Source organism: Pollachius pollachius (assembly GCF_949987615.1).
Source record: "Pollachius pollachius genome assembly, chromosome: 7".
Classification (NCBI taxonomy): Eukaryota; Metazoa; Chordata; class Actinopteri; order Gadiformes; family Gadidae; genus Pollachius; species Pollachius pollachius.
The window spans coordinates 18,415,719-18,429,938 of record NC_136940.1 but is presented as its reverse complement, the minus strand read 5'-3'; the positions used below and the strand labels follow the sequence as shown (position 1 = coordinate 18,429,938).

Here is a 14,220-nt window from a genome sequence, read left to right as displayed (position 1 = left end):
ATGTCAGGATTATGAATGATGTAATATTGGATCCAGCAGTCCAACTATGTAACAGCATAACTTCTGGGGGGAGACCCCACCGAGCCTGGCCTGGAATTACGCCTTGGTTTCTGTTTTGTTGTGATATTCTACTTAAAAAAACAAATTTACCCAAGTGGATGAAGCCTTCAGAAGGGGATTTTTAAGTGTATTTCTCCAGTGGCCAATCCACCCAGTGTTGATTTTAAATCTTTACACACACATTTTACAGGTTTACGACTGCTGGCAAAGTTTGTGTTCGCCAATTACGTGCTTAAGGTGTAAAGTGTAAGATTACCCCACTTTATATGCTGTCACTACATATCTCTCTAGGCAGTGCTACTTCTTCATCCTCCGATGTTGGACTGTGCGGCAGAGCTGGCAGAGCTGGCAGTGCAGCGACGGCAATCGCCTCCTGAGGTTAATGTGGTATTATGAGTCACTACGGGCTGGTGCTAGCTGGACTAGAAGCTAACTCCAGCAAATATCTCTGGAAACAAAACATAGAGATATTTGACATGAAGGAAAAAAAAAATATATATATATATATATCTTCACTGTGTTGTTAATTGTAGTTCCTTTTTTAAAGTAACAATCATACACGCCTCCCCAGAAGCGCCACATTCACCCAGATCTGAGCTTGTCGGCCATCCAACTTTGGAAACAAATTTAAAAAATCGGCCTTGTAAGTCCTTGTGAGCCCTTGTGTATTGTTATTTCACAGGGAAAGCAACACAACCATCTCTTTCTGGACACCTTTCTTATACAAAAGAGACAGATTGAGGAGGATGACGGACATATGAGTCAAATATTTTCGACCCAAAATGAAAGGGCTGCACTAAATATTTCTTTTCCACAGCACATCTAAGTAATGTCTGGCTCTCTGTGTGTCATCCAGAGCAGAGATTGGAAGCCTTTCAACACCAAAACAAGGCCTCCTTTATGAGCAGTACAGGCTTGTGAGGTTGTGTCCCTGTTAGAAACAGGGATATGTAATGTAGCACTGGGTCGGGGTTCAAGGCAGATTGGTTACAAAATATATATGATTTCAGGGGAATTCCGACATTAGGTCGCTGGGATGTACGCTTCATACTGGAACTGTTATGTAATGAACTGGAAGGTAGCAAGAGTGAGCTTTGCCTTCTGAAAATGCACTCATTGTAATGAAAGACTTAAAAATAATTTTCACCTTGATGAAAAGCATAGACATTTTGAAAGCATTGCACCAATAAAATCACCTAAGGGTTTACCATTTTTATTGATGTGGGACATTTTTTATCATCCTGTTTCAAGGTAACCTGAGATTGGGGGTATCAATCTCCAAGATGATTAGTTTTCCTAATCAGGAATCTCTCTCTCACACATGCACACACAGGATATCTTTGGGCAAAGTTAAACCTCCCCTTCAAATTGTAACTATTGTTACATTAAGGGTTGTATGTTAAACCATTATGTAAATCCTGAAAGGGGTCTGGATTAAGCTCGCAAATCAAGACTAAAATAACTTGCCTCCTTTGGATGGATCATACTTTTATTTGCACATTTCTGTTGAACCCATTCATACTACGATCGTTAAACCCAGTGGGAGACCGCGCTAAAAAACGATAATACCTATGGGGCCCTATTTTAACGGTCTGAAACGCAAGTGAGAAGCGCGAAAAGTAAGTAACTTTGTGGGCGGATCTCTGGTGCTGTTGCTATTATACCGGCAGACAAATGACTCTTGCGCCCGACGCAAATCTTATAAGGGTTGGTCTGAATACCCGTAGGTGTTTTGGGCGTAACGTGCAATAAACCAATGAGAGTGCCATCTCCCATTCCCTTTATGAGCCATGAGCGCATTTGAATCTGACGAGTTGGTATTTTGACAGAGCGTTTGCAGTGTCCGATGAAACAGATGCATGACCGCATGGATTTCAAACTTCAAAAGGCTCAGTTCATGGCCAAATAATATGGCCTAATTCACTCATGGAATAGCGTTTTCTTCTACAACTTCCGAAATACGGAGTCATGTAAATTTCGGCAAAGAAAACTTACCCTAAAACGAGATTTTATTTTGGAAGGCTCGGATATCGCCGGCTTTGCTCGAGTTTATTATTGTAATTATTTTAAGCATGGCATAGCCTACTACAGTGTTCATTCATGCAGCCCTATGAAAAAAAAATAATCCACTTCATATTTCAATTAGACAAATCGTTTGCATGTCTGTCCTGTGTATAGCCTACTGGTGTGTAAGCTTATGTTGCAGTTCCGACCTGCTATGGGACGTCAAAATATCAACTGCGCTATCCGCTAGTGCACTTAGACCATGTTTTTTTCGGTCATTTTCGCAACTGCTTTATCGATGTGTATAATTTGCGCCGGAACACGCCTCTGCTTTTTGCCGACACGACTCTCAGTGCGCAAGTTAAGTGGCGCGAGTTTGCTGCGGGGGGAAATCAGCATGCAACGATACATGCGTCGGTGTAGAAAGTCAATTGCGCTGGGTGTATGATAGGGCCCATGGTGTGTGAAGGGAATGTAAAGCACTTATGTTGTGCTACACTGCCTCCTGTTGGGAAGAGGATCGAACAACACCCTTTACAAGCCTATTTAAATTGATTCAATAAAACATACATCAAGCCCTCAGCAGCCCAATTTGAGGTACAAATAAAATACAGATTCTTGAAATGAACAAATGAGACCATAGGGGGTGGGTGTAAAGTATAACTTTTATTGTGCAATAGTAATAAGCCCAACAGCATGACGGAGCATTGTTGCGAAAACTGAACCAGGGTTGATTTACAGGAGTGGTAGTCACGGGCCCATATGAGCACATGCCTCATACACAATAACATTTTCCACACCATCAGATTACTCCTCTGCTTTGGTTTCTTTCCATCTGGTCCACGTCCAGAACCAGGGTTAATCATATTTAACGATAAAAGAAAAATAGGGGACCATAATGAGACTCATTTCAAAGAAGCTCATCTTTAATCTATTAATTGGTGTATAAGGTCTGCAAGATATTGTAACACAGTCTGGCTCATTTTCCACCCAATTTGTATTATCTGGCTGCAATGGAGAATAGGGATTGCATGTTGACCAGAATATAACAAGACTTGATTGCAAATGTTAAAAAAAGGGCACAAAATGACAACCATGGACATTCCAATTTCATGCTGTCACAATAACAGGAGGGGATTAGCCAGGTTTTTGGTTGGATGTAACCCATTGAGTGTTTAGTGTGCAAACAAGAGGTCATGTTGCATACATTAAACAGCCACAGATAATTCGGCAGTGTCACAGTTCCCCTTGGTTGAGTTTGTGCAAAGAGTAAAACATTTGTGCTTTTCCAAAAGCATTCAGTGGAAATGGGTATGAACCAGGTGGCATCACATGAAACATCCTGAACCAAGTCCTCATTAGGAAAACTAATCATCTTGGTGCCCAACTGAAAACTCACTTAAGGATGTTGCATGTTTAAGTAGTGGTATAAATGAACAGAGCCATTGCTCTGTGGAGCCATGTTGAGGAACAAAAATAAACTTGCTTCACAATATTATACATTATGGTGCCCTCTTTTGCAATTCATTTTTGCCAAATGACTTCACTCCATTTGTGCAGTGTGCTTCTTGTACAAGGACATAGCTTGCTATTCCCAAATACGAATGACCAGGTACAACTCGTATCGATTCTTCAGCTTCCATTTGAAATCACACATCAACCGCCTCACACTTTTTCAAAGCTTACATTTAAACCATCACACACACAAAATAACTACTGTTACACATCAATGTTGAAAACTGTATGAGGTCAGATGAAATTAACAAATGTGAAAGGTGCAACCACTCATAACAAACATCTAATGGTTGGAGAAAAAAAATAAAAAGATAAGCTTGGGAGTGTGAGAAAGACAAACAATTCAGGTTTTGTGTTGCTGCAAAGTTTTGCAAAGAGATGTAACACATTTAGGCCAATCAGAGACCATTACAATACACTATTGACATGGCAACCCGACTGCCAGACCTTCACCCTAACCCAATTTTTTACTTGGTCATTAATCCACCTTCCCCATCCAACTCATCTGCCGTCATCATCAGATCATCCAGAGGCGAATATAAACAGTCTTGCAAATGGCAAATTAAGCTGTATCAATGAGTAGATAGAAAGGTGACCCAAAACAGAACAAGGGCCCATTCATTGCAGGCATACAAGTAATAGACAAGAGGTTTGCCTTGAATCAAGATAGTATCCATATTAGAGTTTTAGTACATTTTCAGTGACTGTTTTAGCATCTGGTTAACACATTAACCCTGACACTTCTGTTGAAGTGGGTTGATAACATGGCAGGAACAACTACGGGACATAAGACACTTTTCAGACCCATGCACCACAGATGACTAAAGAAAATGCTGGTCAAGTGGTTAAGCCCAAATCCAACTAAAGCTCTGTACCAATTCAGTCCTTCAAACATGGATCAGTTTATGGGATGATTCATAACCTTTTCACATCCTTGAAAAAAAGTGGTACTTTAAGAAAAGCAAACTACAATAGATGCTTTTTTCCCCCTGCAGTAAACACAAAAGTGTTCAATACAGAGTATTACAATAGCCATCAAGGAGGGAATCATTTTCAGAAGGGTATTTGATGCATGACTTGGCTACGAAACCTCTCCAAGTACAGGGCAACTACTGGCAGCGGTAGTTTTGGTTAAATAGCTGGCTTTTTGGGACTCATCACAGGACACTTATGCAGCTCACTGATTGTTGCTCTGGGCGAGCGATCACTCAGAGAAAGGAAATAGCAGATTGAAAGACGTTGATGGAATGCATTATTTATTAATGGAAAACACTCATGTTTCTTTTGAATCGGCCACCTGTACTTTATGGTGACATACTCAAGGTGGCGATATTACGATTATTTGACAAAATATATATATTTTAGTCATCGTCCTGTGCTTCAGTAAAATCATCTGTAGGCCCCAATACAGCCACAAGGGAGAGGATAATATTCTAGAGCGGTTGACCGTTTGTGGTTATCCGAGAGATGGAAAACATAATCAAGGGCAAGAACTCCCGTTTCTGAATGGCATAAAATGCAATCCAACCATCCCAAGGAACATTAGCTTTAGTTTTGGGAACTTTATCAGCAGTGTGTTTCGATATAAGAATATTGCTTTGATTCTTTGGCTCAGGTTTTGTATACCCATTAGGTACTGTGTCCCACAGTCAATAAAGACCGATACGCTGTACTTTAACCATGTGGTCATTTAAGGTGACAATACCAAAATTGAAACCCAAATGCTAGAATTCAGAACATAAGCGCAAGCCCATACTCACTGCAAAAATTCCCACTTTAAGAAAAAGGCTAGTGAACACACCAGGAGAATGACAATCGAACGAGCAATGACTGAGGCCAATTCAGCCCTCCAACCATAAATATTAAATTACACCAACACATTCATACACAAGTGCTCAACTACAGCAAACAGACTCTGCATTGACCGCAGCTCCAAGTCAGACCCTAGGGTCATGTTTGATACACAAGCCTGCATCATCCTCTATAACGCCGCCATTGATTTTTTTGTCAGAGATTGATAACATCTAATGTTATTAACTTCTACGGATAATTGTGTCGTCACAGAAGTACTGGACGGATGACGAGCCCTCCCTGCTGTGCAACGCCTCTCTAGTAGGTCGCACTAGGTTCTAGTGGGGCTTTAAATACGGGGAAAGTCTAAACACAGGGAATCTCGGAGGACGTTAACTATGCTTCTCGCATCCATTTTACTGAGCTTTGGAATACAAACAAGAAAAAGAAGCCCATTTAACATGAAGACACCTTTGTCTGCGTACAGTGGTGGTTCTCAGATATGCTGTGTTCCGTGTATGTTTCACACAATCATGGCGGAGTAGGTGACCTTTGGGGGAGCGGGCCCTCAGTGGCTGCACTGGTAAAGGTAGCCCCTCTTGTAGGAGCTGCGCGGGTAGAAGGTGGCCACCACAAACTTGCAGTCAAAAGTGCGACCGGTGAGCATTCTCTGGGCTTCTTTGGACTCGGTGGAGTTTGTGTACTCCACAAAGACCTGACGAGGGATTAGGATACAAGAGAAGAACAACGGTAAACAACTGGGAGGGATGGGGTTTTGTGGTTGAGGGTTGTCTGAAAGGTTGAGCTACCTGTCCTTTTCCCGGGTTCTCCTTGGGGATCAGCACGGAGACTACTGAGCCATACTTCTGGCACTCCTCCTTCATGTCCTCCAAGATGTCTGCCAAACAAAACCCTTTAAAAACCACACTGGAGATTCTGAACAGGCGCTGGATGACACAATAACTGCACGTGCCCTTAATAGGGAGGGCGTGACGTACCCAAGGCAACTTTACTGCATCAAAAAGTTACCATGAAAGGATTCAGGATACTATCGCTAGCCAAATCCCCACATGAATTGGGATGATTGGTGTGACCCAATACCCCAAAACTACCAGTAACAGTTAACACAGGATATAGCATGAAGTGGACCTATTTAGATGTCAATATTTACATCTTGTCCCACGTTGATTTATTTTTACTTTGTGCATTAAAGTAACGATTAAGACCGGGATCAATCCATATTTACTATGTAACCCACTAAATCACTTTTCATCCAACAAAAGTCGTGTCAGGGTTTGGTTTTCCTCTGCGCCTACCCTCATACTCGTCCTCATTGTGCAGTTGTGTGTCGTCGATGAGGTTGAGGAGGCGCAGGACGGGAGACGGCAGAAGAACCAGGTCTTCAACGTGAGGAGCTTTCAAAAATATTAAGCATTAGCCTGGCCACAAAGTGGGGACATGTGAATTGTGCCCCTCATTGTATTTTAGCAGCCAAACATACCAAAGGGAATGCTGAAAAACGAATTCAGCAGGGCGGCTTCAGCAGTGACCCGGTCCTTTGGGTCTTTGCAAAGCATACTGCAAATTATACGAGGAGAAAAGGTTTAAATATTAAACAGTATTATCAAGAGCAGTGTAGACCCCAAGATAAACGCACAAAAGAACACAACACTTTAGTGTCGAAGACTTGAGTCCATTACTGGTTCATTTAATGGAATGTTTTGGTGGAGTGAAAAGGATACCTTTTGATAAGGTCTCTGAGGTGATAGATGGGGATGGCAGGCCACGCCATTGTCTTGCTGGCAAAGATATGGTCTACAATGGCTGCATTGTTTTCCTGAGAGAAATGATAATCATTTAAGCATGCTTTGCAACCCTTTATTATGGTTACCAGTATTAAAAAAAAGAAAACCTTTTTTAAAAGGCAGGCATTACTAATTTGGTTTAAGGTAATACATGCTGTTTTAATACCAGGTGGGTTTACTCAAACTGATAAAATGACATGCTAATTCAAAATCACATGGGGTTATACCACACCTCCCACTCTGGAGAGCGGATAGTCTCTTTGAGTTTCATCCCAGAGTACATCTCCAGGAGGACGATGCCCAGACTCCACATGTCCACGGCCGTCGAGCAGCCCGAATCCCCCGCGGCCTCGAGCCCGGCCCTGGCCAGGCTGTTCTGGAGCTCTGCCTCCGGGGCGCGGTAGCCGTCTGTCTGGATGTACTTTACGTCCTAGGTGAGGAGGGAGACGTTTCAGAGGTTAGGTTGGATTGAGTCGGAAGCCACAAGCTGGTCATGGGACTGGATGCAGAGCTTTAACTAGGAACCACTCAACGCTTTCCCTCACGCCCTTCATTAGCCAATGCAGTCTGAGCTTCTCCTTGAACTGCAGTGATGGAGTGGAATGATCACTTGCGTATGCTTGGGGACAATGATTAGAAGTTGTTTTAATGCAATGGAATGAAGTGGCCCAATCTTTGCCCCCCCCTCCCTCTTAGACGAGTCCCCCACACCTGGTGTCCGTCTTTAAAGCTCAGTCCAAAGTCGATGAGTTTGAAGCACTCGTCATCTGCGCTCCAAAGGATGTTGCGTGGCTTGAGGTCTGCGTGCACGTAGCCCTCGCCGTGCAGGAAGGCGAGGGCATCCAGGACGTCCCGTGCACAGTGCTGCACCATCCACATGGAGTGGCCTTGTCTGGGCCTAACACTAATGGAGTTGCAATGTTGGAAATTAAGAGCAACGTCCTTGGCTTTGATACATTACAACCAAAATCAAGGCAATGAAAATGTATTGTGGTCAAATCCATTCTTTATCTCATTATGCGCTAGACAATAGTTCAGTAGTATACCAACTGCAACAGAGAAATCTAGTGGTGGAGCAAAGAATAAACAAGGGTAAATGGTTTCTGGGACTCAAACTGAAGTTTTCTACCAAATGCCATTTAAGAACCAGCATGTCAACTACATAATTTCAATATTTTTTGTTTTATGTGTGAAATCCTGCATTAACCCGTTTAAAGTAACAGCAAGACAGTTACTGGGATTCATTACTAAAATCAAGAGCTTATTATCACGTGCTAACTTTTGCTCAAATCAAAAATTATCTTCATCAACTGACACTGGGATGCACTTCGACTCACAAGTAGTTGTATTACAGCAACCACTAAATAAAGTTCACACACAGTGCATGCATACCTTCCACTGCCGCCTTCGGTGCTAGAGATAATGGCCTGGGTGCTGCCCCTCACCAACAGCTCAGAGACACTCACATCCAAGAGCTCTAGCAGAAGACAGTGTGTGGGCACCCCCACACAACTGTGATTGGTGAACACGCCATACAGAGTCACTGAGGATGGGAAAGGAGAACGAAACACCTCTTAGGAGAGAAAAAAAAAATTCTGGTGCAAACCATTAACCATGATGCAAGAACTAAATGTGCCCTTATTTTTAGGAATCATAATTTCCTTTGAACTCATGCCCCTGACATTGTTAAACGGCATGTATCGAACGTAGGACCGAAACAACAAGTTTCGTTAGTTACCAATGTTCTTGCGTCCCTGTATGTCTTCCAGCACGGATCTCTCTTTCTGATACCCGTAGTCTCCTCCCTGTCCGTCGGCCTGGAACTCCTTGACGGCCGCGGTGGTGGCTCTGCCGGAGCTCACCTGGTACACCGAGGCCGACACTCCCTGGCCCAGCCGCTGCTCCACGTTCCACAGCTCACCGAAGATCTCGAATAGCACCGGCTTCATGCTCTGGTCCACGCTCTGCTGCTGCTGCTTCGACGCCATGGCACCTGGACTGCTGCCGGACCCTGACGGCGGTACTTTTCCGGCCGTGTCGGAGCTACACTGGGCCATTAGTGACAGCAAGACGCGCACTTGAAGTGCCAGCCAGCTAATTGACAGGTGAAAGCAGCTGTGGGAGCATTGTGCGTCGGTCCAATGAGCGGGTGAATGGTATACCGGTGCGTCAGCAGCCACCAATTAGCACTCTGACGACTCCATAAGCTTACAATAACCAGACACAGTGCAGTCGTTACGCATGTTAATTTCCTAATACTGGCGCTGTCATGAAAAGCTTCTGAAAGTCGACTGATACACGACAGTGAAGCTAGCTCTTAGTGTGTTTTGGTGACGTTAGCTAACGCTACCATGCAGAGGCACCGAAAACAATTGGCAATCGTTAAAGTAACAATGTGGATCGATATTGTGCAGTAGGCTACACAAACTAGAAATCCTAGCGGTCCGTTTGTAGCTGTAGGAAAAGTTTCAGTTCTTCATTGAGTCGAGGTGCAGCCGGCTGAGCCAGCTTGTTGTTGTTTTTACACCATCACTTCCGGTGCTTCTTTAGTCATTCGACATTTCACTAAAGCATTTAAGGCATACTGCCTCCTTCAGTTCCGGCGTGTACTGTATTTTTCAGTCATTAGCCTTTATATAATAGTATTCATGTTGTCGGTGAAAGCATAATGTCAATCAAAAGGTGTGCGATATTGTTTAAATCTATTTAGACCTATACTTTTCAGGATAGATTATACATCTTTGGGAAGTGGGTCCTTCCAAGTTAGGCCTGAACAAATCCAGTAAATAATTATGGTATCTAAAAAGAAAGAATTGAGAAATTGTAGTCAAGTAAACCATTTGAGTGGTTTCTTTGAATTGTGTACTATGGAAAAATGAATACCAACAATAAACAAATTATTAATCCTAAACCAAAACAGAAGAACTTTAGCGTAACAAAATGTTTCTCCTTGTCTCAAGAAGAAACATGACCTTTTAAAAAAAAAAATTCTAATAAGAATTTATAGAGCCTTTGTGAAATGCTTGGGAACTCTGATCAGAGATTAACCTTTTCATTACCTAAGTTATGTCTACAAGGCACAGGGCATGAGCTGGCGTCTGGAGAGGGTCTCTACCGGGGGTGGACATACAAGACATTCCCCAGAGAAGCCTTGGGGTTGATGGGACTCTGAAACATGGGGGTCGTGGCACTGGAAAGGCCAGAGGAGTGCTCATGATCATGGGTGCAGATGTGTGTGGTTGTGCTGATGTTGGTCAGCGCCTCCCTGGTGGGTCTTGTTGTCATGACCTGCTCCTCCACTCATCGTGTGACATCATAGATCTCAGACGTCACCTCCGATGGCGGCCTGTTTGTTAGCACCATCGCTCCTCTCTTGAGAAAGAGTTGTGGGAGCATGGAGTGTTATTATACGATGTGAGTGATGTCCAACAGAAGCCTTTATGCTTGGGGAGAAGAGGTGTTGAAACAGAAGAAAGAGTGTTAAAGACCAAAGCTGAAAATTGTAGTTTTAGCTGTATATGTTCATGAGTCAGGACATTTTTCAATAATATTCAACATTGATAATCAAATGTTTCAGTTTATTTCAGTTTACTATTCGCTTCCTTAGATGTCCTGGTTGTTCCCTGTGTCTATAATGTTCCTCACCTGTTAAGAGCCTGTTTTAGATCCCCCACTCCCTTTGTTCCGTGCTCAGTGTTTGATTGATGTTGTCTTGCATTATTCCCAAAGCATTGTTATGTTCACTTTATGAGGTTTTCTAACATTAATATGAGTTCTCCTAGCCTGCCTATGGTCCCTCAGTAGCTAGAAATGGCTTTAGGTGTAAACCAAGCACCAGGTATCCTGCTCTGCCCCGTATGTCGTCATACGGCTTCATGTTACCTCCCCTTTCTCTGCCTTGCCCGCCCAGAGAATTTGGCCCGCCAATGAGACATTGAGCTACGGCCGTGCGAGCGCCGTGTGTGTGTGTGTGTGTGTGTGTGTGTGTGTGTGTGTGTGTGTTTGTGTGTGTGTGTGTGTGTGTGTGTGTGTGAATACACACACTGTAACGCAAGTGTTGTACACTTCTTGTCATTTAGATGGTGTTATGGCGCATAGCTTCTCTGAAGTCTCTGTTATTTCCTGAAACAAGACTAGTAATGGGGGTTATCTCAGCCATGGTTTTATTAACTCCTGCTGCGGGGCACCAGCGGGAGGCAATCGCAGTCAACAATCGCGGTCAACAATCCCTTTCGCCTCCATGTCGCGGTTCATTCTAATTCAGATTGATGTGGAAGTGGAAGAACCAAAGAAGTCGAACCCGACGCAGTTGTTTGAGATTCATTCGTCTGGAGGCGCACACAGCTTTTGGCCGTGATAATATATATGATATAGATATCTATGTATATGTGTGTGCACTTCGCCATTGCGATTCATCCACTGTAAACATGAGCGCATGGTACCGTGGCCGCAAGCTGCTCAGAGCCACACCCCACCCTCCACCTGGACCCGCCTCTAAAAAACGGCACGTTTGTGGAAAGCGCATTGTGGGACTGGCTCGTATTGGCTTTAATTCTGCAGTGCAACAAGGCTGAATTTGTTTAACGTCTTCAAGTACTGCAGTGGCCCACTAACAGCTATATAAAGCATTCATAAAATAGCGCATTTAAATTATTTTATAAATATTTTATTTATTTATTTATTTATTGCACTTGGTTACACACTCTGCATTTACCGACTGTGTGTGTGCGTGTATGTGTGTGTGTGTGTGTGTGTGTGTGTGTGTGTGTGTGTTTTCTATGATTCAATCAACAGAGGTAATGTGTTAGCAGAGTCACACTCTCACGGCGGAATAATAATTCTAATACATGACGGAAATCTTCTCTCTTTAGCCGTATACAGGCGTAGTTTATTGTAAACCGTGAACGGACACACGCTCTCCAAGAGCCAAGTGCAGAGAGAGGGAAATTGGAGTGAACATTCCATTATATAGTCACAGACATGACGCAACAGTGCCTCCTTTTGGTTCTGAACGGGTAACTACAGTTACATGCAATCATACATATATCAACACTCCCACTTATGAATGACATGTATACTGTACAACTTTAATATAGTCAAATAAGCAATCAAAAAGAGCATGGCAGTCAAATGTCAAACATTTACACACTAAACATGACCCCTGCAAATTTCATTAGCTTTAGGGGACAGTACACAAGTGTCATCTTCTCTTCTCTTATGGTGGACCTAATGAAGTGATACTTAATGTCCACATGCTTACACCTTTGCCTGCACACAGGGTTCCTAACAAGTGCAATAGTACCCTGGTTGTCCTCATAAACAACAGTTTTCATGTACCCATAGGTATCTATACCTTTCAGTAGTTGCTCCAAATATACACACTCCTGTATTGTTAGAGCTAGAGCCATGTATTCGACTTTGCACGTGGATAGTGCTACTGTGGGTTGCTTCTTGGTTTTCCATGAGACCAATGAGCTGTCTTTACTCATGCTCACACAATAACCACTCGTAACTTTGCCTGTCGCTGGTGTCTGACCCCCAGTCTGCGTCACTGTATGCTCGAAGGCCTAGACCCTCACTGCTCTTTCTGAAACAGAGCTGTTTGTCTACAGTACCCCTGAGATAGCGCAAAACATGTTTAACTGTAACCCAGTGCTCATCTATGGGGTTAGCAAAATGCTGTGATAGCCTGCTTACCACAAAGCATAGGTCAGGTCGTGTACTGGTAGCTAAGTAGATGAGGCTGCCTACAACTTCTCTGTTCTTCTTTACATCAGCCATTTCAGGCGCATCCTCAGAATAGTCTATCTTTTGGTCACATGGTGTCTCCCTAGTTCTACACTCCTGCATGTCAAAACGATTCAGGATCTTTCCAACATACTTCCCTTGTGACATTTTTACACAGCCGTCAGACTGGCTGAAGTCCATGCCAGGTCCCTGCCTAGGTCCTTCATCTTAAACCTGATGGAATGAATGGTCTTCACCTGCTCTAGACTCTTAGTGTTGTCGCCTGCAATGATAAGATCATCCACCCAGATAACAACTATCACCTTTCCTGTCTGTTTGGACTCTTTTGTGTATACACAGTGGTCTGCTGGGTTCTGTGTGAAGTTATCATCTATTAAACATGTGTGAAGCATCACATTCCAATTACGCCCTGACTGTTTCAGGCCATAAATGGACTTCTCTAATTTGCAGACTAGCTTCTCTCCCCCCTTTTCGTAACCCTCAGGTTGTTCCATGTACTTATCCCGATCGATGGGCGCGTGCAGATAGGCTGTTTTTACGTCCATTTGATGTAATATCAAGTTGTCTTGGGCTGCCTTCTGTATCACTACAAGTACACTGGTCAGATTGGCTGTAGGTGAGAACGTCTCGCCATAATCTATCCCTGCCCTCTGATTATATCCTTTAGGCACAAACCTGGCCTTGTACCGGTCATGTCGATCACTGTCCTCCTTAATCGAGTATACCCACCTACCTCCCACTGTCTTTCTGCCCTCTGGCAATGTAGTCAGGGTAAAGGTCTGGTTGTCCTCTATGGACTCGATCTCCTCGTCCATTGTTCTTTTCCACTTTCCTGATTCAGTTGATGTCATGGCCTCTTTAATCCTGAGTGAAGGAGACAGGCCTGCCATAATGGCCTGCCATGGACCCATATTTTACCTTTGAACTGGCTTTAGTGATGGTCTGCAGGCTTAAGTAATTTCTCAGAGTGCTTTCTGCATTAAACCTCTGGAAGGAGAGCTTGGTGGTATCCATGACGATGGAATCATCAAGTCTGTCAGGTTTGGGGCAGTCGAGACACTGATCTAGCATGACCGAGATAGGCACAAGAAAGGCCAGGGATCATAATGGTCACTGTATTCATTCAATTTTATTAAAATCAAACTATGATGTGAATCAAAGATGGATGCTTAATTATCATGATATATCTTAAGAATAATTAAGAAACAATACGTCTTTATCTGTAGCCTGGATTCTGCCATCTTCAAATAGTGCAATCCTGTATTCCTCCATCTTATATTTCCTGTTTCTTTAGGAA

At 43.3% G+C, this 14,220-nt stretch overlaps 1 protein-coding gene across 1 annotated transcript; it reads right to left on the bottom strand.

The window, feature by feature from the left end:
• Positions 1–2,711: 2,711 nt before the first annotated feature.
• uhmk1 (U2AF homology motif (UHM) kinase 1) lies at positions 2,712–9,671 on the bottom strand. Its single transcript, XM_079740302.1, has 9 exons — positions 8,914–9,671; positions 8,568–8,718; positions 7,887–8,079; positions 7,408–7,605; positions 7,113–7,207; positions 6,872–6,948; positions 6,687–6,785; positions 6,180–6,268; positions 2,712–6,085 (listed from the first exon to the last, which is right to left on the bottom strand). Exons 1-9 carry the CDS (start codon positions 9,230–9,232, stop codon positions 5,939–5,941), a joined length of 1,368 nt encoding a protein of 455 aa, XP_079596428.1. The 5' UTR covers positions 9,233–9,671; the 3' UTR covers positions 2,712–5,938.
• Positions 9,672–14,220: the final 4,549 nt, after the last annotated feature.

What these genes read in the sequence shown, in the direction of transcription:
- uhmk1 (XM_079740302.1), bottom strand. Translation starts at nt 9,232, where the DNA reads ATGGCCCAGTGTAGCTCCGACACGGCCGGAAAAGTACCGCCGTCAGGG. An exon ending in GTTTTTCAGCATTCCCTTTG is followed by an intron (nt 6,786 to 6,871) that starts GTATGTTTGGCT and finishes TATTTTTGAAAG; the next exon opens with CTCCTCACGTTGAAGACCTG. An exon ending in AGAACCCGGGAAAAGGACAG is followed by an intron (nt 6,086 to 6,179) that starts GTAGCTCAACCT and finishes ATCCCTCGTCAG; the next exon opens with GTCTTTGTGGAGTACACAAA.